The 19,454-nt window shown below is 60.8% G+C and overlaps 2 protein-coding genes across 4 annotated transcripts; both read right to left on the bottom strand.

The window, feature by feature from the left end:
- Positions 1–3,348: 3,348 nt before the first annotated feature.
- On the bottom strand, positions 3,349–10,019 carry CHRND (cholinergic receptor nicotinic delta subunit). Of its 2 annotated transcripts, XM_060106842.1 has the most exons (12): positions 9,968–10,019; positions 9,599–9,744; positions 9,150–9,194; positions 8,504–8,613; positions 8,172–8,327; positions 7,845–7,954; positions 6,839–7,039; positions 5,628–5,739; positions 5,435–5,549; positions 4,441–4,645; positions 4,234–4,352; positions 3,349–3,531 (listed from the first exon to the last, which is right to left on the bottom strand). In XM_060106842.1, the coding sequence occupies exons 1-12, from the start codon at positions 10,017–10,019 to the stop codon at positions 3,349–3,351; spliced, it is 1,554 nt and encodes a 517-aa protein (XP_059962825.1). The 2 variants fall into 2 exon arrangements, with proteins under 2 accessions (XP_059962825.1, XP_059962826.1); XM_060106843.1 differs by lacking the exon at positions 9,150–9,194.
- Positions 10,020–10,841: 822 nt separating this feature from the next.
- PRSS56 (serine protease 56) lies at positions 10,842–15,789 on the bottom strand. Of its 2 annotated transcripts, none has more exons than XM_060107229.1 (13): positions 15,690–15,789; positions 14,931–15,041; positions 14,463–14,516; positions 14,157–14,346; positions 13,691–13,790; positions 13,444–13,603; positions 13,060–13,202; positions 12,656–12,815; positions 12,281–12,457; positions 12,031–12,195; positions 11,890–11,952; positions 11,405–11,511; positions 10,842–11,039 (listed from the first exon to the last, which is right to left on the bottom strand). In XM_060107229.1, exons 1-13 carry the CDS (start codon positions 15,787–15,789, stop codon positions 10,842–10,844), a joined length of 1,728 nt encoding a protein of 575 aa, XP_059963212.1. The 2 variants fall into 2 exon arrangements, with proteins under 2 accessions (XP_059963212.1, XP_059963211.1); XM_060107228.1 differs by having other exon boundaries at positions 12,653–12,815.
- Positions 15,790–19,454: the final 3,665 nt, after the last annotated feature.

Genomic DNA, 19,454 nt, shown 5'->3' on the forward strand with positions numbered 1-19,454 from the left:
TGTCTTCTCCAAGACTTTGGGGTGGGCGGGGGGATGACAGTGGTGGCCCCTGTCTTCCCTGATCTACTTCGGCCCTTGTGTTTGGTCCTGCTCTGGGCTCCACACTCCGTTTTCCTGGACAGCCTGCCCCCATCGCTCCCCACGGCTCCCCACGGCTCCCCATCGCTCCCCACGGCTCCCCACCGCTCCCCGTGGCTCCCCATCGCTCCCCACGGCTCCCAATCACTCCCCATGGCTCCTCACGGCTCCCCACCGCTCCCCATCGCTCCCCATGGCTCCCAATCACTCCCCATGGCTCCCCATGGCTCCCCATGGCTCCCCACGGCTCCCCATCGCTCCCCAAGGCTCCCCATCGCTCCCCACGGCTCCCCACCGCTCCCCGTGGCTCCCCATCGCTCCCCATGGCTCCCAATCACTCCCCATGGCTCCCCATCGCTCCCCACGGCTCCCCATCGCTCCCCACGGCTCCCCATCGCTCCCCACGGCTCCCCACCGCTCCCCGTGGCTCCCCATTGCTCCCCGTGGCTCCCAATCGCTCCCCGTGGCTCCCCATGGCTCCCAATCACTCCCCATGGCTCCCCATCGCTCCCCGTGGCTCCCAATCACTCCCCGTCGCTCCCCATCGCTCCCCATCCCTTCCCATATGGCTCCCCATCTCACCCCATCACTCCCCATGGCACCCCATCACTCCCCATGGCTCCCCATCTTGCCCCATTGCTCCCCATGGCTCCCCATGGATCCCCATCACTCCCCATCCCTTCCCATATGGCTCCCCATCTCACCCCATCACTCCCCATGGCACCCCATCACTCCCCATGGCTCCCCATCTTGCCCCATTGCTCCCCATGGCTCCCCATGGCTCCCCATCGCTTCCCATAGCCCCCCATCGCTCGCATCACTACCTGAACCATCCCACCCCACGCAGCCACCCGTCTATAGGGTGGACCAGTCCTGACAGCACCCTGGGGCTGGAGTGTTGGGGAAGTGGGTGCTGTCGGGGGACCCACTGCGACCCTGGTAACCTACTAAAGAGGCACCCTTGGTCTAGTGGGGCATTGGGGGTTGTCTTCTCTGGAAGGTTTACAGCCACCTACCTGAGCAGGCTTGACACACTGAGGCCTCACTATTGGACTGTGTAAAATCTGCTGCCAACAGCGCCACCATGTGGCAAAGCAAAGCAACGACAGTGGTTGAGGGATCAGATCTGGGCCATCTTGTCTCTGGGCACGAGAAAGGGACCCCCCCAGAGTTGGTGAAAAATTCCAGGGAAGACCCGGACTGCCTGCTCATCTGAAGGGTTTAAGTCTAAGCTAGTTCTCCTATTCAAAGGGGAAAAAATTAAAGATTTGTACCTTGAATTTTCAGAAGGTTCATATTGGAAAGTAGAAGTAAGTAGGGTCAGTTTTGGTTTTAAATGGTTTATATTTTCTTCAGTTCCATGGGAAGACCAAACATTTTGCCTTCTATATACCTGAACTCATGAGGTCACTGATTCCCTCTGAGGGACTTGGGTTCAGCTGGGACACTCAAGCCTGCACATCAAGGAGATGAAGAATCAGGTCCTCCAACCTGCTCCAGTCCCCTGTCAGTCACCACGCCAGGCTTGGATGCAGGAGGCCCTTGTGAGGGCCCCAAGGGCCTGTCCTCAGTGACTGAGGCCCACGAATGAGGAATGAGATACATAACCACCCCTAAAATTTGCAGGACACATGTAACTACCTTTACTCCTACTAGCAAATTTGATCTTCAAGACGCCTCATGAGCTGGACTTATCCACACTTTGCAGATGAGAAAACTGAAGCTGAGAGATGAGAGGTGGTTCGCCCAAGGTCACACTGCTAGTGTAACAAGTCACCCCAAAGCTTCGTCTCTTAACATGACAAACGTTTAATATCTCACACAGTTTCTGAGGGTCAGGAATCCAGGAGCAGCTTAATTGGGTGGCTCTGGCTCAGAGCCCTTTGCGGGGCTGTGATCTCATTTGAAGGCTCCACTGTGGCTGAAGGAGCCACTTCAGCTGGAGGATCCATTTCCAAGGTCACTCACAGGGCTGTTGGCTGGAGGCCTCCGTTACTTGCCATCACAGGGCTGCTCATCATGCCCCGGGCTTCCCCAAAGTCAGAGAGCCACCTAAGAATGAATGAGGGAGGGAGAGCAAGAGAAAGAGAACGAGAGTGGCTGCGAAGTCTTGACGACCTGATCTTGGAAGTGACACACTGTCGCTTCTGCCTCCTTCTGTCGGTCACGCAGACCAGTCTTGGTACCGTGTGGGAGGGTAGGAACGCCAGGAAGCGTGGCTCACTGGGGCCACCTTGGAGGTGGGCTACCGCACAGAACCACAGCCTCTGGCTCCTGCAACCTCAGCCCTTGGCCTTCAGGATAGGACTGGCGGGGGCTCCCTTTGGGGTGGAGTTGCCAGATTTAGCAAATTAAAATACAGGATTCCCAGTTAAATGTGAATTTCAGGAAAACAACGAATCATTGTTCAGTATAAGTATATCCCAAGTCTTGTCTGGCAACCCTATTTTGGGGAGGAGGAGGAGGTGCTCAAGGGGACAAGCCTGGGGGGATGGCCGAGTTCTGGGGCTTTAGGATGGTGCATGTGACCTGAGGTTGACAGACTGACCTCTGGCCTCTGTGGATGCTGAACCTGAGCCTTCCACCCCCATCCTCAGCTTCCCAGGGGGACCCAGATAGAGTGGCCAAGGCAGAAAGGGCCGGGGAAGGCCATTCTGCAATCCTGATGCTCCCAAACATGCTAAAAAAACTCCTTCTCTAGTGGGCCTGGAAAGAGAGGCAGCCCCAACCTCGGCTCCAGGTGGGGCCTCAGAAGCCCAAGACTAAGGGGTTGGCAGAAGGAGGCGGCTGGAGGAGCTGGGAAGTAAAGGCCCAGGTTCCCACCTGTTCCACCCCCACCTGAGGGAGAGGGAGGCAAGATGTCTCTGTCTTTCTGACCCCTCACAGAGGGGTCCCAAAAGGCCAGCCTGAGTGGCATCCTCCCTGGTCCCTGAACCAGCCCTCTGCCTCCCCCAACATCGTCCTGCCCCAATCCCAGCCGATGTCCACTCTCAGGCCTTCTCCGGTGGCTCCTGGCTTTATTTGCAAAGGAACCACTGTTGAGAATTGGGGCTTCCCCCTCCCTCCCTTGACCTCAGCTCGTCTCTGCCCCAGCCTGGTAGGACCAACTGGGCTCAAAGTCTCAGGGCTGGGAATTGGTCTGCCCAGGAAGAGCTGGTTGTTTCCCAGACACCCCTGTCCACACAGCTATCCACCCCACCCCCTGTACATCCCTTTCAGGCCAACCGCCTGCCCTGGTTGTTGGGCCAGGCCGGGGAGGGCAGGCCCACTCTAGATGAAGCGCTTGTCCTGCTCCCGGTAGGAGAAGGGGTCCCCGGGGAAAGGCTGAGGTGGAGGCTGGTTGTAGGCGCCCTGCAGGAAGATCCAGGCTGTGCCCAACACCATGATGGGTGTCACCACAAACAGGCAGAGTCGGTCCACTGTGCGGGCTATCCGATTCCAGCAGTCCTTCTCCTGGGGGCAAGGGTGACAGAGACAGAGACAGTGGGGTAAGAAGGGCCCTCAAACCACAGACTCACACCCCAAGCTGGGGCCCACAGCCTTGGCGTATCTGTGGGGCCTGCCTCGGGCTTGCAGCAGATGGGATGTGCTGCTACGTCCCGAGCAAGGGCCCAGGCCCACCTCCAGCCACAGGCGGGGCTGGTCATTCTGTCTGTCCAGGAGACAGAGAGCAGGCCCACAGACTCCCTCCCAGCCTCTCAGTGCTGCCACTGGCCTATATGTGAACTAGAAAAATATGCCCCTTTGTCAGGGGCATACACAACTTTTAAAAATTGTGTAGTACTGAACAACCATATAGGGCTGCCTTTTAAATGTCTGGCTTTGTCTGGAGTATCAAGCTGGGAGTTGAGCAGGGACAGAAAATGATTGGCAGCTGGGAGAAAAAAGGGACCCTAAGGGAGGTCCAGAGCGTGGCCCCAACAGGGCAGAGCTGTGCACCTGTGTGTATATCTGAGTGTGTGCCTGACCCCGCACACTGCTATGGGATTTTAGGCAGGGGATCCCCCTCCCCGAGAGGCCTGGAATCTGCACCCACTGTGAACTCCATCTAAGTTGATAGGTATCTCTGAGGGGAACTGTGCCCCCTTAAGATAGGATGTGCTCGATCAGTGCACTACCTGAACATCTGTACACAGCAACCCTGTGGCTACTCACCTCATTGTAACTGTTCTGGTCCTTCATGTGGTTGACGATGAAGTTGGCCCCATCCACAGCTGGCTTCAGCTCACTGAAGAGCTCCTGCTGGGCCTGCTCAGAGCCTACTGGGGGCCGACCTGTGGACACCAGGCCAGAGGTGGGTGTGGGGCCTCCCTCACCCCATCTCCCATGGATGGGCCGAACTCCAAGCCATTAGGGACCCACGTGCGGTGGTGGGGCGCCGGGCCAGCCCATGACGCTCTGACTGCTTCTCAAACATGAGGTCACTTCGGGACTTCAGCGAGAAGTACTCCTCTGCCTTGGAGATGTAGCCCAGGGAGCTGCTCCTCCGGACCAGGGTCCCAGGGCTGGGTCCATTCTCTGCCGGACGGGACATGTGCAGGACCTTAGGCAGGGTCTCCAGGAAGATCTATGGCAGGTCAGAGGGGCCATTTTACAAACGTGGGTCACCTTCACACATCCAAACATCTGTGACTCCATTCCTGGCTTGCCACACAGTGCTCCCCAGCCTGATGCTGTCAGTCATTCTTCTGATCCCCTACTGATGGACAATTAGGTTGCTTCCAACTCTCTCATTACAGCATAGAGAAGAACTCATTTGTTGAAAATGAATTATATATGAAAAAAAAGTAAGAAAAATGCCCCCCAACGCAGAGCTAAGACCAGAAAAGTGGCTAAAGTAGCCTCAGCTGTCCCAAAACAACCAGGTGGCCCTGCAGAGGCCAGGAGGCAAGGACAGTCCCCTTCCTGGGCACCCTGCCCCCACAGTGCTCACCTTCCTTTGAATCAAGGTATAACAAACACACAGTAGACTTAACAAATCTTAAGCATGTAGCTAGTGAAATTTTACAGATGCATTCAGCTGTGTAAACACCTCTCAGATAAGAACTGTATCTCAGAAATGTTCTCTCCTGCCTCACCTCCATCAATTTCTACCCACACCCAGAGGGAACCACCATCCTGACTTCTAGCACTAAAGATTGGTTTTGCCTGTCCTTGAACTTCACAGAAAGGAAATCTTGCAGTCTCTTTAGCATCAGGCTGCTTTTATGTAACATTCAGCCTGGGGCGTGGGGAGCAGCAGGGGCACTTTTGCTGCGGAGTAGCACCCTCTGTTGTGTGTACCGCTGTGGCTTCACCCATCTCCCTGCAGAGAGGCACGTGGACCACCTCCAGCTTTTGGCTATTGAGCCCTCACCTTCTTGACTCCGTCAGACAGCATGTGGGTGCTGGGTGTGCGGAAGTGGATGTTGAGTACGATGACACAGATCACCACGACCATGGTCACCAGCACCATGCCAAAGAGCAGGAACCTGTGGGCACAGGCGCAGCCTGGAGCCCCCGCCCAGGGCGAGGAGTGGTGGGGTGAGGCAGGCAGGGACGGCACTCACTTGCCAATGAGGGGGATGGCCATGGACGTGGCTGGCAGCCTCTTGGAGATGAGCAGCAGGAAGACAGACTGGGCCAGGAGCACCGAGATGGCCATAGATGTCTTCTCGCCACCTGGGGAGCCCATCCTTAGCTGTGACCTCTTGCCCGGGGCCCGGAGGGTCCCATGGTGGCCCCTGCACTAGTGTTCACGATGCCATGGTGCCCTGGGCTAAGGAGCTGCCACGTACTGCTAGGTGACCTTGGGCAAGCAGCCTAACCTCTCTGTGCCTCAGTTTCCTCAACCACTAAAAGCTGGGAGGCCAAAGTGAGAGAGTGTGTGTTAAATGCTCAGACGCTGCCTGGCACTGGGTGAGAGCTCAAGGAACCCCTGCCTTCCTCGTTAGCCAACCCCCTGCCACTCAGCCCTCCTAGATCACAGACCTTCTCTGTCCCTGCCCCGCACAGAAAGCCCCAGGGCATCCTCACACCCAGATGACATTCCTGCTCTCAGCCCTTTGCTCAGAGACCCCAGCCCAGCACCGCCCTGCTCTTCCCACCTGCGCCCCTGAGTGTGCTGTGCGGTGCTGGCCCCTGTGGTCTTGGGTCCATGGCCCTGCCCCAGAGCTGCTTCTCGGTCTGCAATGCACCTCGCAGCCAGACTCCAGCTCCCACCCCACGGCCCCCAGGCTGCACTCCTAGTCTTGTAGTTTCTACCCTGTCTGTCAGGGTCCGGGGCGGGGTCACATTTGTCTCTGGAACTCACTGTGCCCTGCTCGTAGTAAATGTCCTGGAGCCAAGTGACCACAGATGACATGTGCCCTTCTCAAACCAGGTGTGTGTAGATTGCACGCCCCATGCTCTGGCTTCCCAGAGACCTTGTTATCCACCCATTGGCTCAACAGCCAGGCCCACGGTCACACAGTGGTGACAACAAAGGCCCGATCTCTGCCCTGACAGAGGGACACTTTTGTAGTTCTCCCTAGGGCCCTTGGGAAGCCCGTCATGAGAGGCAGAAGGGAGGTCCAAGAGGGATGGAACCCCCAGGGGCCCTGTCCACTTGGGGGATGTCTGACAGGTCACAGAGCCCTCCCGCTGACAGGCCACGTGCCCCTCGTTCCTGGACCCTGGGCAGGGAGCACCAGGAGTGGTGACCCCTGGGAGGAAGTGAGGGGCAGGGTGGGGGTGGCCGAGCTCAGGGGCCCTCGGGGAGGGGGCCGGGGGCTGGGCTCACAGTCCGCCGGCAGGTAGAAGACCAGGTTGATCATGAAGGAGATGAGCACGCAGGGCACCAGGATGTTGATGACATAGAAGAGCGGCTTGCGGCGGATGATGAGGTAGAAGCTGACGTCCTGGCGGCTGGGACTGTCCAGTGAGGCACTGGGGTCCACGTTGATCCTGGCCGGCCGGTGCACTATCTCCCACTCCCCGTTCTCTGAGGGTGGCACATGGATGCCTTGGGGTCAGGCCGGGCAAGGGGGCCGGGGGGCGGGGTGGCAGGCCTTGGGGCAGGTCGGGGGGCGGGGGAGGGTGCTGGGTGGAGTGAGCCAGCCCAGAGGCGCAGCCAGGCCTGTTGGCAGGGGCTTGAGGGGCTTGGGAGTGGGGTGGGGGCACGGACGAGGGTTCACACTCAGTTTCTGGGTATCTTTCCCTGGGGATTGGGATGGAAGTTTCACTCTACAAGGGGGAAGTTTTCCTCTAGGACCGATTTTTTTTTTTCTCCTTGGAAAAAATAGAAGCTGAGGCCATATGTGGTTCAAATAAGGAGGCTTGAGGATAACAAGGCAATGAGAGTAAGAACCCTCCTCCCCATGATGGACCAGCCTTGGGACCAGCAGGCTGTGGGTCTTCTCTGACAGACAGGAGCAAGCGGTAGGGCCCAGTAAAAGATCTGAGCCTGGTCACAGAGAGGGGAGGGGGGCGTTGGGAGGGGGCAACATACACACCATCAGGATGACAGCCAAAGCCCCAGCCGTCCCCTGGGCCCTCTGGGGACAGGAAAGCTAACCACCCCCCTCATCTGTCAGCCACACCACCCCCAGGGACCCTGCTCAGACCGGGAAGGGTCTGGCCTGTCTGTGTCTATCTGCATGTCTGTGTCCCTGTGTGTCCACGTCCTAGGTGTGTGTACGCACACGTGCATCTCTGGGGTGGGGATGTCGGTGTGACTGTATCCGTGGGGCGGTGGGGGGGGGCGGTTCTGAGGGGCCAGCCCACCCAGCAGCTGCTGCTCCCGGCACCTGTGAAGCCCTCGGGGTCGATGATGATCCACTCCACGGGGTAGTAGCGGCCATCTTCTTCATCCTGCTTCAGGCTCAGGGTGATCTCCTTGGCCGTGTACTTGAGTGAACTGGGGAGGGCAGTGGGCAGAGGGTGGTCCTCAGCCGCTGGCTGGTGCCACCGGTGGGGGAAAGGCTAGCATAGGAGGTTCACGGGTGGAGGAGGCCACGGTGGGGATGGGAAGGTCTAATCAGCACAGAGCAGGGGCCTCTGTCTGAGGGTGTTTACCTCCCTCAGCCCCTGGCGGGGTGCCCTGGGGGGAGGGGTGGCTGGAGAAGTGGGTGCACCTGAACTTGAGGGAGCAGTTCTGCCAGTCGAAGGGGAAGTAGGTGACGGAGACGGGGCAGGAGGAGCGGAAGATGGCGGGCGGCAGCCAGTACACGTAGCCTGAGGGGTAGATGAGGACGTTGCAGGAGTAGGAAATCCGGAAGGAGCCGTCATTGCTGGGGGACAGGGACAAGGGCCACAGTGAGTGCTGGCTGGCCAGCCGGGAGTTGGCCGAGCTGGGGGAGGCAGAGGAGGGCGGGCAGTCAGAAGCGTGGGACTGGGGGGGGCTCAAGACCCCTAAGGAAGGGAGGCAGAGCGGTGGAGGGGAAGCCAGGAGGGGCTGCGGCTCAACTTGTTCTCCAGCACTATCTCTGGGAGCCACACCATGTCAGAGGGCAGACGCAGGACGCTGATGTTCCCAAAATCTTTGGCATCCCACTTCAGCCGGCTGTCTGTCCAGCCCTGGAAGCCCAGAAGAAATGTCAGCAGTGGGCTCTGCTGTTGTGCGGGCTCCCCCATTCCCCCTGCTCCCCGAGCAACCACTTCCCTGGGGGAAGACTGGACAGGGTCTGGGGCTGGGACAAACGAGGTTGGGGGAGGTGGGTACAGAGTCAGGACTCAGGTCTGTTGTGTACAGCCGTGTAGGATGTGCACTGCACCACTAAGGGAGCGCTATTTCCCTTGTGGACATAGAAGACTTAGGTCTGTATTAGGAGTTTCTGACAGGTAGCAGAGAGTGTCTTCTAATAAAACCAAGATACCGTGACAATTTTCCCTAGGTGAAGGTCCTAATCCACAGAAGGCTCTGTCTGGGCTTGTGGTAGCACCAGCTGATGGGAAGGGCGGCCGGGCCTGGGGTTTGTCTGTAGGCAGGAACCGGTCCCTCCCGGAGGACAGTGTCGGAGGCAGGTTGGGGATCCCCAAGCAGAAGCGAGCACAGGCGCACCTGGGCCCCACCCCCTCCCCACCCCCAGCTCTGTGCGGGGTGTTCTCCTTACGTGCTCAATCCACACGTTAGTGGTGAGGGTCTCTTCAACTTCTTTCTGTAATCAAACAGGAGGACTGTCCCCCCCGGGGCCTGCACCCTTTCACCAGGCACCTACTCTCGGCTGCCACCCAGGGGAAACCACGACAATGGCCCGCCCCCAGCAGTCAGGAGTGGATGGATAGACCAGGAAGCGGGGTGGGCATATGGCCTCTCACATGTGTCATGAGTGCGAAACGGGGGCACCCAGAACGGAAGCTGGAGGGAAAGGGGCATCGTCAGCCCAAGGCCCGTGGGCGGCACGCAGAGGCACGGAGAGGGCCCGAGCGCGTCTCCCAGGGAGAGGAGGCCGGGAGGGGACCTTGACCTTCCTCCACGGCCATCCCAGGCCAGGAGACAGCCAGGCCTCCGGGAGGCCATCTCTGCCACCGTCCCCCAGCCCAGCCAGGAGGAGCCGCTCACCAGGGAGATGAGGTTGGAGAGGGTGAGGGCCAGGGTGACCCCCACGGCCTCCTCTTGGTGCGCCACGGGCCGCAGCTCTTTGTTGTAAAGCTTCTCCTCAAACAGGTGCCGGATCAGCCGCTCCTCCTCGTTCAGGCCCCAGCTGCCTGGGGAGGGTCGGGGACAGGGGCCCGGGAGGGATGCTGCCCTGAGGTCCTGCCCCGGGGGGGGTGGCCCCTCCAGGAAGGACCGGCAGTGGGAAGTGGGGAGGTGGGCCTGATGCTGGGAGAGGGAGACCCACGTAGGAGGGGACGGGAGGGGAGCCTGCCGTGGGGGACCGGGTTAGGGGTCCTGGGGGACCCTCCAGGGAGGGGTGATGGCCACTCTTACCACACACGACCAGGGCAGCCAGCAGCCCCAGCGTTAACACGGGCCCCTCCATCCTGTTCCTCTGACTGGGTCTTGGGTCGGCCCCTCCTGTCGGCAAGGCTGGGGAATGCGGGCGGGTGGCCGAGGGGACAGGTGCAGGGTGGGGGGCGGCGCCAAGGGAAGAGGCCGCCGGAAGCGCAATCTGACACCTCGAGGCTCTGTGGCAGGCTGGAGAAACTGGGGCAGGTGATGCGGGCGTGGGGACAGGGACTGGCCAGCTGGGCAGGAGCCCAAGGACACAAGGCAAAGATCCCAGGCTGGGACTCCCCACCGCTAGTGGTGAGGGTGGGGGCCGGGTGGAGAGGCGGGACATTGGGGGCGGCACTGGTCAGCCATGGACAGCAGAGTGGTGACAGGCAGCAGTACTGCCATTTCTTGGGAGGTAGACCGATATGCTGAGATGGGGGGGCTCTGCAGCCCCTCTCCAGTGTCTTTGTGACCTCTATCAACTAACTGCTTCTGGAGGCTGGGCCCTAGCCCCAAAGATCCCATGTCCACCCACCCCAGTCCCATCCTAAGAAAGCTCTGGGGTGGTCTCCGCAGATCATAAATAATGTTTATTAAAGCAGTTGTGATCTTCCGATGGTACATCTGGGAAGGTACGTTGGGCCCAGGACCCCTTCCCCCCACGCCCCCGCCCACACCCAACTCTGGCCATGACAGTTTGTCCTCATGTTCCCTGGACCCTCCGCAGGCCCTGGGAGCAGTAGTCCTGACCAGGGGCTGCGGGTGGAGACACGGCTCAGGACCACCTGGCTGGGGGAACCTGAGGGCTGCGTGGGCGGTGCCCCTTCCTCCCCAGCCCTCGGCCCTGCCTTGAAGCCCTCCGGGGTCCCTAGGGCTCTGCCTCCGCCAGGGCTGCCAAGCGGAAGGCCTGTAGGGCCTGCACCAGCAACCGGGGAAGGCTTTGCGCCAGTGTGGCTGGCTCCAGACCCACCAGGCCGCCGAAGACCACGTGCTGGCCCCCTAAGCCTGCCCAAACCCAGGCTCGGAAGAGCCCGGTCAGTGTCTTGGAGCCCAGGTCTGCCAGGACCTGCAGAGGGAGGAGGCAACTCAGGGGCCCACAGCCCCACTCTTGGTCCCCTTCCTCCTTGCCCCCAGAAACTCTCACTCAGACCCAGCCCTTCCCCAGCCCCCTCCCCCAGTCCTGCACACTTTCTGCTCACTTGGACACCCCCCCAAGCTCCTCCACTCACACCTCCCCCCACTCCTTCACACCCAGCTAGCACCCAGCTCACACACAGCCGCCCTCCCCATCCCCTTCCCCTTGGGCACCACCCACTACCTCCACCCCAGGCTGCTGGGGGAGGGTCTCTCCTGTCTCCCTCCTCATCAGGGCTGACCCAGGTTAGCTTTCCGAGGCCACTGCGAAGGAGTCTGGGAAGCCCGGGAACCCACCTCGTGAAAGTCCATGGCCAGGCGCTCGGCGGGGACCTGCAAGATCCAGGCATGGGTGCCCTGGAGGGCAGCCAACTTCTGCCACAGGGGCTCCAGCCCAGGGCAGCCTGCAGGAAGGGGAAAGACTTTGGGAGTACGAGGGGACTGACACTAGCATGGAACCGGGGTGGTATTCCCACCAGTGCCTCTGGACACCTCCCAGTGGGCAGATTTCTCCTCCTGCTACAGATGGGGCAGCCGAGGGGCAGCCGAGGCTCAGAGAGGTTAAATGATAGCACAAAGCCCAGCATCTGTTGACACTGATGAGGACCCAAAGTCACAAGTTCCCCCGAAGAATCATCCGCCCTGCTGCCAGGGAGCGGGAGAGTGGGTCTGCCCGCGGGGTGAAACCGCTTCCCAGCTGCAGACCCCGGGAGAATCCCCTGCGGGCCTCGGCCCGCCCTTGGCCTACTCCACTGGCGACCGCCGGCAGGGGGCGTCATTACCGTTCGCTTCCCCGCGCTGCTCCGACCTCCGCTTCGGGAACCCAGTGCCTGCCGCCCGCGATCCTGGGGAGCTGCAGGTTAGGGGAACGCCTCGTCCACGCTGGGGTGGGGCGGGGGCTGGGCTGCGAGGGCTTGGGGTACCTGAGTGCAGCCGCTGCTCGCGGGAGGGGTGCTTGGGAGGATCCCGGAGAGACGGAGCGGGCCGAGCCAGGGCCGGGGCCAGGGGCCGCACCCCCGGGCGCGGGCCGAACAGCTCCTGGGCGCCCCGCAGTAGCTCCAGTAGGGTGTGCGCCAGCGAGCGCAGCTCTGCGGGCGCGACAAGGGTCCGAGCGGCTGTCAGACGTGGGCCAGGCCCTCGGGCCCCCGGCCCAGCCCCAGGAACGGGACTGACCACATCGCCGCCGGCGCTGCAGGCACTGCTGGTGCGCCAGGCGCGCACAGGCGCCCGCGGGCCCCGGGCACAGGTGGGCGTAGAAGGCACAGGGCGGGGCGCCATCTGCCAGCGGCTCCTCCGACGGGTCCCAAGCCAGAAGCTCCCTGCAGCTGGGCTCGCGGCTGAAGGGGGCGGCTGAGAGGGGCGTCAGAGGCTAGCCTACTCCACCCCCGCTTCCCCTCTTTAGGCCCTAGCCCCCAAAGCCGTCCCTGGGAGGAAGATAGACTTTCCCGACGCAGGAGGCTGGAGGCGGGCAGGGTGGAAGGGGCTCGTCCCAGGGCAGTTTGCCGGACACTCTGGGGAGAGGGGGAATAGGGACGGGGCGCTCACCACTCATCTGCTCCTGGAGCCAGTCCTTGAACACAGCCACACGGGTGTAGACCCCAGGCTTCCCTGGCTCCCCGCATCCGTCCCCCCAGGAGGTGACTCCGTACAGGACTTCCCTGGGGCGGGGGCCAGGCTCAGAACAGGTCAGGGGGCCTCCAGAGTCACCCTGCAAGGATCCGAGCCAAGAGAGAGGGCACTGCATCGATCCATGTCGCCCTCAATGACAGCCTTATGCCTGGCAGGGTAAAGCAGCTCTGAGCTCTACTGGGGTTACCACTCGGACCCATTTTAGAGATGAGGATATAGAGGCTCAGAGAAGTTGAGTGACAGCCTGATTGTAGAAGGAAAGGAGGCCGTCCCGCCCCTGAGGAGTGGCCCACTACTACCCTCCGATCAGTCGGGGCTCATACCTGGCACGAGTCAATGCCCCCGGCCAGGTAGCCGGCACAGAGCATGCTGCTGGGGCGCAGCCCTGGCCCCAGGGCCCTTCTGCAGGTGTCGGCGCTGAGCAGGGGCACACGGGCTTCCCTCACCGCCTCAGCCTCAGGCCCATCTACAGGTAAGCAGTGGAAGGGGCTCAGGTCTGGAGGGCAGGGGTCCTGCTTCGAAGGTCTCCCTCCCCCCACTGTCCTCCTTGACTCCCCCCCGCCTTTGCGAGATGGGCAGCATTTTGTGAAGACAGCTGGGTGTAGGTCAGAATTCTTACACCCCAGCCTTCCCAAACTCCATCACCCCAGCCCCCCAGTCTTCCCACGCACACGCGCGGCTCACCCAGGCCCTGCCCTGCCTAGTACCTTCGAAGAGGGCACCCCAGCCCGCGATGGCGCAGGCGGTGCCTGCGGGGGGCTCCTGGGGCTCTTGGGGCAGGCACACGGGGCGCGCCGCCCCTGTCGGGCTCACCGGCGTCCACAGCTGCACCAGGGCCAGGTCGTTGTGGAAGGTCCGAGGGTCAAACTGGGGAGGGGGTGGCGGCACAGCGTCAGCCCGGGTGGGGGTGGGGTGCTGTTCCCAACTCTGAGGACCTGGGGGCTGCCCTCTCACCTTGGGGTGGGGCAAGATGCGGTTCACCGGCACCTCCTCCGCCTGCTCCCCCCGGGGCCCCTCGGCCAGCGTCACCGTCCACAGAAGCTCGTTCGGGGCACTGCGGGGCGAGCGGCGGGAGACACGCAGCACAAGGATGCAGAGAGGTCCCCTGGAGACCCTGCCCTCCGCCCACGGGCACCACCCAGCCAGCCGGCGCGCCGGGCTGTTTCTCCGCCTGGGGGCAAGAAGGACGGGCCCGGGAGAAGCCGCGACGTCGAGTGGGGAGAAGGCCCAGGACGGTGAGTCCCCAGAGGATCCGCGCCCTGGCTGGGCTGCCTGGGCGCCTTGAGTCGGGAAAGGGGACGGCCGCCGCCAGGGGGCAGCAGAGACCGGTCCTCGCGCTTGGTGCCCGCCAGCCGACCCCGGAAGAGCTGGACCCCGCATTGGGGATCCGGGCTGGGCAGGGGCCTGGGGCCCGACGTACCCCGCGAAGCAGTGCGCCGCCGTGAGCACCCAGGACGCCGCCACCAGGACGCCGCCGCACAGAGGCTGCCCGCCTAGTTGCAGCCTCACCAGCCAGGGCCAGGCCCCGGGCGGTGCCGCGCTGCCCCCGACAATGCGGCCGTGCGCCCGCGTCACGTTGACAGCGCCCGGGCGCCTCTCGCCACACGGCCCTAGAAAGGCCGAAGTGGCGTCAGGAGGGACGAGTCCCGCTCATCTTCACCACTGAGACCCCTCCAGGGTCCACCCTGCTCTCAGCCCTGCCCGCCTCGAGCCTTTTCAGCCTCACCTGGCTCAGGTGGATCCTGGAGGAGCGGGGCTCGAGGCCCGGGACGCCCAGGTGCTGCTGAGAAACAGACCCCTGAGCCTCACGGACGGCCTTCCACTCTTCTCCAGCCCAGGCTGGGCCCGAGCCCTCCGGCCACCTCACCCGGCACCCCCTGCACACATACCCACCCCCCTTACCCTGCCTGGTAGCACTCAGGGTCTGTTTCAGCTGCCATAAACTTCTCACTGCTCACCAAATAAGCCCAGACTTATTTGTTCCTGCCCTCCTGCCTTTGCACACGCTGTGCCCGTGCCTGGTGTGCCCTTTCCACTTGAGGAGACCTTCCTGAGCATCATCTTGGTTGCAGCCTCACCCAGTCTCTGTCCCCAAGAGGGGGTCAAGTCTGAAGGGAGGGGGCGGGTGGACAGGAGAACGGGCCCAGGGTAGTCAGCGCCAGCTCACCAGGGCATGGGGGGGTGTGATTGGCACAGCTTCGGCACTCATGCAGTCTGTGCTGGATCTCCATCACCACCCGATTTACTGCCCACTGGGCGCTCCTCTGGGCAGCCTGCAACACTTTCGTCCCCTGGGCTGACAGAGCTGCTAGGACATGGGGCACAAGTCATGCACCGTGGGGGAAGAGCTCCTCCGCCTCGCCCCAGCCCTGTGCCCTGCCTTGGGAGACCCGGTGGGGAAGCAGGTTGGGCTCCAGGAGCCCTGGGACAGAATGGGGAGGTCAGAGCCCCCCACGGCCCCCAGGCCCCAGCACACAGAGCAGACGGTCTCAGATTCTCAGCCCGAGGTATCTCTGTAATTTCAGCTGAGCTGGGCTGGAATCTTTGCAAACGGCTTTTCCTTAGAAATCTTGAAAAACAGCACTCCAAAGGTGTAGACATTACAGAACTCAGGCTTACTGACACAAAATAACCATGACCGAGTTGCCCACCTTGGGGTCCAGGTTGCCAAGGGGATGCCCCCCTGGGCCCCTTCCTCCCTGCTAAACCCAGAACCTTCTGGAAAGCACGCCTTTGGGCAGTGCTTGCCGGCTCCCCTTCCCCTTCCACCCTCTTCCTCCCCTTTCCTCTCCCACCTGTGTCTAAGTTCCTGGCCCCTTCTCCCAGCAGCGTGGGCAGAAAGGGCCAAAGGTCCTTGTGAGTTGGGAGGGCAAGCTCACGTCCCCCTGCCCGAGACCCACTTGCTCTGTGCTCCTCCCACCTCGGCCTCTCCCTCGGAGCAGCCTGGGCTCACCTTGCAGGGTGCTGGGGGGCACGCGCGTGTACAGTGGGTGCCCGTGGGCAGACCGCGGGTCTGGGAGGAGCAGCAGCAGCAGCAGCAAAGCCAGCAGCATGGTGACCGGGAGCCCCGGCAGGCGGCCCTGTGCTCTTTCCCCCTCGGGGTTCCCCCTCCAGGCTTTATCCTTTGGTGCCTGCCCCTGGGCGCTGAGTTCTGGTTCCTCAAATCATCTGATTCTATTCTTTTACATCAAAATGACCGGCTTCCCTTGGTCTGTTCCTCACCTGGCCCTTAACTCCCAGGAGCCCACAGGGGAAATGGGGCTTGGGGGGCTATATAGAGGACAGCCTGGGGGGGGGACACGGGAGGGGGGCCAGGGTGGGGAGAGGGAACGGGGTAGTGGGCTCGACCCTCACCTTTGAAGTCTCATCATCCGGGCTCTGAGGCCCCCCTTCTGTCAAAGGAGCCCTTGTTTCTGCGGCTCCATCAAAGGGGCCTGGACAGGCCAGAAGAGCTGACGGTTGGGCTGGGGGCCAGGCAGAGGGGGGCTGGTGGGCAGGGGCTGGCCCTGTCTCCAGGGCTCAGAGCGGGGGGCGGGGGGCGGGATTCCCATCTGCCCCTATTCCCCGAGGAGTTTACAGCTATGCTGGGGGCAGATGCTCCTGGAGGGAGAAGACAGGGGGTGTCTGAGGGTCCTCAGCAGCCCCAGCCCCTCAGGAGGTGCCCGAGCTCCCAGCCTCTCTGCCCCTAATTGCTTGGCAGTGTCCCTCCCCAATGTGGCCATTTCTAAAGATGATCAAAGCGCCCTAATTAGCGCAGTAATTGCCGCACTGGGGGTAGCGGGGTGGGAAGCAGCAGAGGCAGGCGGACTGGAGTGGCCCAGGGAGGAGAGCGGGAGATGAAAGGCCCCACCAGTGGCCCAGTTTGGGAAGGACAGGCCCCAGCCGCTTCTGCTGCTCTTCCAGACCCCCTGCCCCTGCGCAGGGCCCGCTCGGCCTGCCCAGCATTGTTCTCAGTTGCTATGACCCTGATCTGGCAGGAGGGAGTCTTCTGGAGTCTCACGGGAAGGGCCACAAACGGGCAGCTCTCCTGGGACCAAGTCCCCACCTGGGGCAGAGAAGAGGTGCTCTTCTGCCCCTCAGAGAATATCCTGGGGCCAAAAAAAGAATCCTGGTGCCCCAATGCGTGCTGGTGACCCCAGGGCGGCTTTGGCAGGCCTGGTCCTTTTTCAGAATGGATCTCTCATGACATCACCTCGGTAATATTGTCTGCCCAGGAGAACGTGCCCTGGTGGGAACCTCCCCCTCTTTATTTGTTTTGTTTTGTTTTCTTTTCTTTTCTTTTTTTCCCTCTCCCCTCTTTAAAAGACAGAACTGCAGACCTGCAGAGATAGCCTGGAGTCAGCGTTCCCACGGGGGTGGTTGGTGAGATGTGGAGAGTGGGCGGCCAAAGCCAGCAGCCTCTCCAACCTCTTCCTTCTGCGCCACTGTGGGCAGCAGAGAATAAGCATGACTTCTGTTTTCCTCCCTGAAATTCTCTTCCTACCTGGATGGCTGCGAAGCCCCATCATTCTGGTGCTCCCCAACCTCTCTGAGCACTGACCACAGTGAGGCTCCCACCCCTTGGAACTTCACTGGATTAGCCCACGCTCCCAGTGGTGTGCTGGGGTCAGCTCAGAATGGCTCCTGAGAGCCAGCTGTCGCCATCTCTTCCCAAGTCTGCTTTTGGTGACATCACACTGGTAGCTTGAAATCAGCCAGGTTTGGAGTATTTACACCATGGGAATCAGTAAACACTACAAATCAGAGCTCTTTTTCCCCCCAGAGAGCCAGTCTTTTGGCATTTATCAGCACACTACTGTACACACTTTTTCCCTCTCACCGATTACCACCACACCTCATAAAGGTGATACCTCTGATTCAGGAATGCCATGAAAATACTGGCTGAGTGTGGATTACTGTGAGGGAATATTGTGAAGTTGGAAACTGTATTCATCAGAATATCTATACCTCTAGATAGGATGTATATCTAGATGGGGAACCCATAGGGGAATGGGGTTTGGGGTTTTTTGTTTTTTGTTTTTTGTTTTTTTGTGGTATGCGGGCCTCTCACTGTTGTGGCCTCTCCTGTTACAGAGCACAGGCTTCAGATGCGCAGGCTCAGCAGCCATGGCTCACGGGCCTAGCTGCTCTGCGGCATGTGGGATCTTCCCGGACCGGGGCATGAACCCATGTCCCCTGCATCGGCAGGCGGACTCTCAACTACTGCGCCACCAGGGAAGCCCGGGTTTGGGGTTTTTTGTCTGTAATCTCCAAATTCTTGGCAAGAGGGTGTTAGTTCAACAGAGCCTGTATTTGAAGCATAAACAAAGGTTTGAGAAAGTGTCCAAAGGAAAATTATCTGTGGGACTTCCCTGGTGGTCCAGTGGCTAAGGCTCCACGCTCCCAATGCAGGGAGCCCGGGTTCAATCCCTGGTCAGGGAACTGGATCCCACATGCCACAACTAAGAGTTCGTATGCCGCAACTAAAGATACCGCATGTGTCAACGAAGATCCCGCACGTGGCAACAAAGATCCCTCATGCTGCAACTAAGACCCAGAGCAGCCAAATAAATATATATAAAAAAAATTTTTTTTAAAGGAAATTGTCTGTGGTTCCAAGAGAGAGCATCAAGGTAAGAGACCCAGAAAGCAGAGAGGTGGGTGGGAAAGCCTAGCAGGCCTCGATGGAGGCCAACAGCTCAGAAGCATCCTCCAAGCTCTGCTCATAGGTTCTTGCGTTCAAGATAGAGAGATTAAGGCCTAGAGCAAACCCCTCACGACGGAGGACACTTCCCCTGGGGAATTCCTCGGGGCGTACACTTCTGCCCATTCAGCGCCTAAGTCCCTCAGCTGCTTGGATTCTGCCAAAGCCAAGTGAACCAGGCCAGGGCACCAAGACAGAGCCTTCCCACCCTGCCTCCTGGCCTCCCTCTGGTCTGCAAGGATGGGGAGGAGCAAGAAAACCTGGAGCTGCGGGTCTAGTACTGCTCCTTCCACCCCCAGCTCCCCTCAGGGTAAAAGCCCCCCCACCACCAAAGAGCACTGAGGGACCTCACAGCACGGACTGCAATTCCACTCAAGCTCCTCTGCCACTCCTGTCCCCATGGCTGGGTCACGAGCCCACCCCTCTCCTCTGTCTAGACCCCGCCCCAAGTCCAGGTCAACTTCATCCACTTCCACAGGCCGCCTCTTGAGAACCACGTCTAAATCCACATTTCATGAAATGATTGTGTTTATTATTGGTGACGGGTGCACTTGCTCCTTACCTACATCTCTCGTTGGAACGTGACGGAGAGGCCTTCCGGCCACTGTCCCAGCGGTTCCTCTCATCTCTGTCACATCACCCTCTTGTATCTTCTTTAGAGCAGTCGCTTCTCTGTTGCAAGCTGTCCAGCGGGACTCTTGCCTGTTTAAGAGGCTCGGTCTCCACAGTCTAGCTGAATGAGCAGCTCGCCCCTCTCCCTGCCCCACTGCAGGTCTCACTGCCGGACCCCTGTCCGAATCCATGCGCCCCCAGGGCCCCTCCTCCAAGTGGATCAGACAAAAGGACAGGGGAGGTGGACCTTTGGGGTGGCACAGTGTTGGTGGAGAGAGTGTTTCCCTCACAGCTCCAGCCAAGCGGGAAAGAGGGCTGGAATCCCCGGAGGAATCAAGGAAACCCTTGCTTAGGAATCAGGGAGCTGGGAGAGGGAGAGATTGGCATTTCAGTGCCCAGTGGAGGTCAATTCAGCCAGAGGAC

Source organism: Mesoplodon densirostris, chromosome 8, assembly GCF_025265405.1.
Source record: "Mesoplodon densirostris isolate mMesDen1 chromosome 8, mMesDen1 primary haplotype, whole genome shotgun sequence".
NCBI lineage: Eukaryota > Metazoa > Chordata > Mammalia > Artiodactyla > Ziphiidae > Mesoplodon > Mesoplodon densirostris.

Excerpts from the sequence above, each read along its gene's own strand:
- CHRND (XM_060106842.1), bottom strand. The coding sequence starts at position 10,019 with ATGGAGGGGCCCGTGTTAACGCTGGGGCTGCTGGCTGCCCTGGTCGTG. Across the intron at positions 9,745-9,967 it reads GGCTGCCCTGGTCGTGTGTG|GCAGCTGGGGCCTGAACGAG; the intron begins GTAAGAGTGGCC and ends GACCCTCCCCAG. Across the intron at positions 7,955-8,171 it reads AACTGCTCCCTCAAGTTCAG|TTCACTCAAGTACACGGCCA; the intron begins GTGCACCCACTT and ends TGCCCTCCCCAG.
- PRSS56 (XM_060107228.1), bottom strand. The coding sequence starts at position 15,789 with ATGCTGCTGGCTTTGCTGCTGCTGCTGCTGCTCCTCCCAGACCCGCGG. Across the intron at positions 12,196-12,280 it reads GCAGCGCCGGCGGCGATGTG|AGCTGCGCTCGCTGGCGCAC; the intron begins GTCAGTCCCGTT and ends TCGCGCCCGCAG. Across the intron at positions 11,040-11,404 it reads TGGCCATGGACTTTCACGAG|GTCCTGGCAGACCTGGGCTC; the intron begins GTGGGTTCCCGG and ends CTCCCTCTGCAG.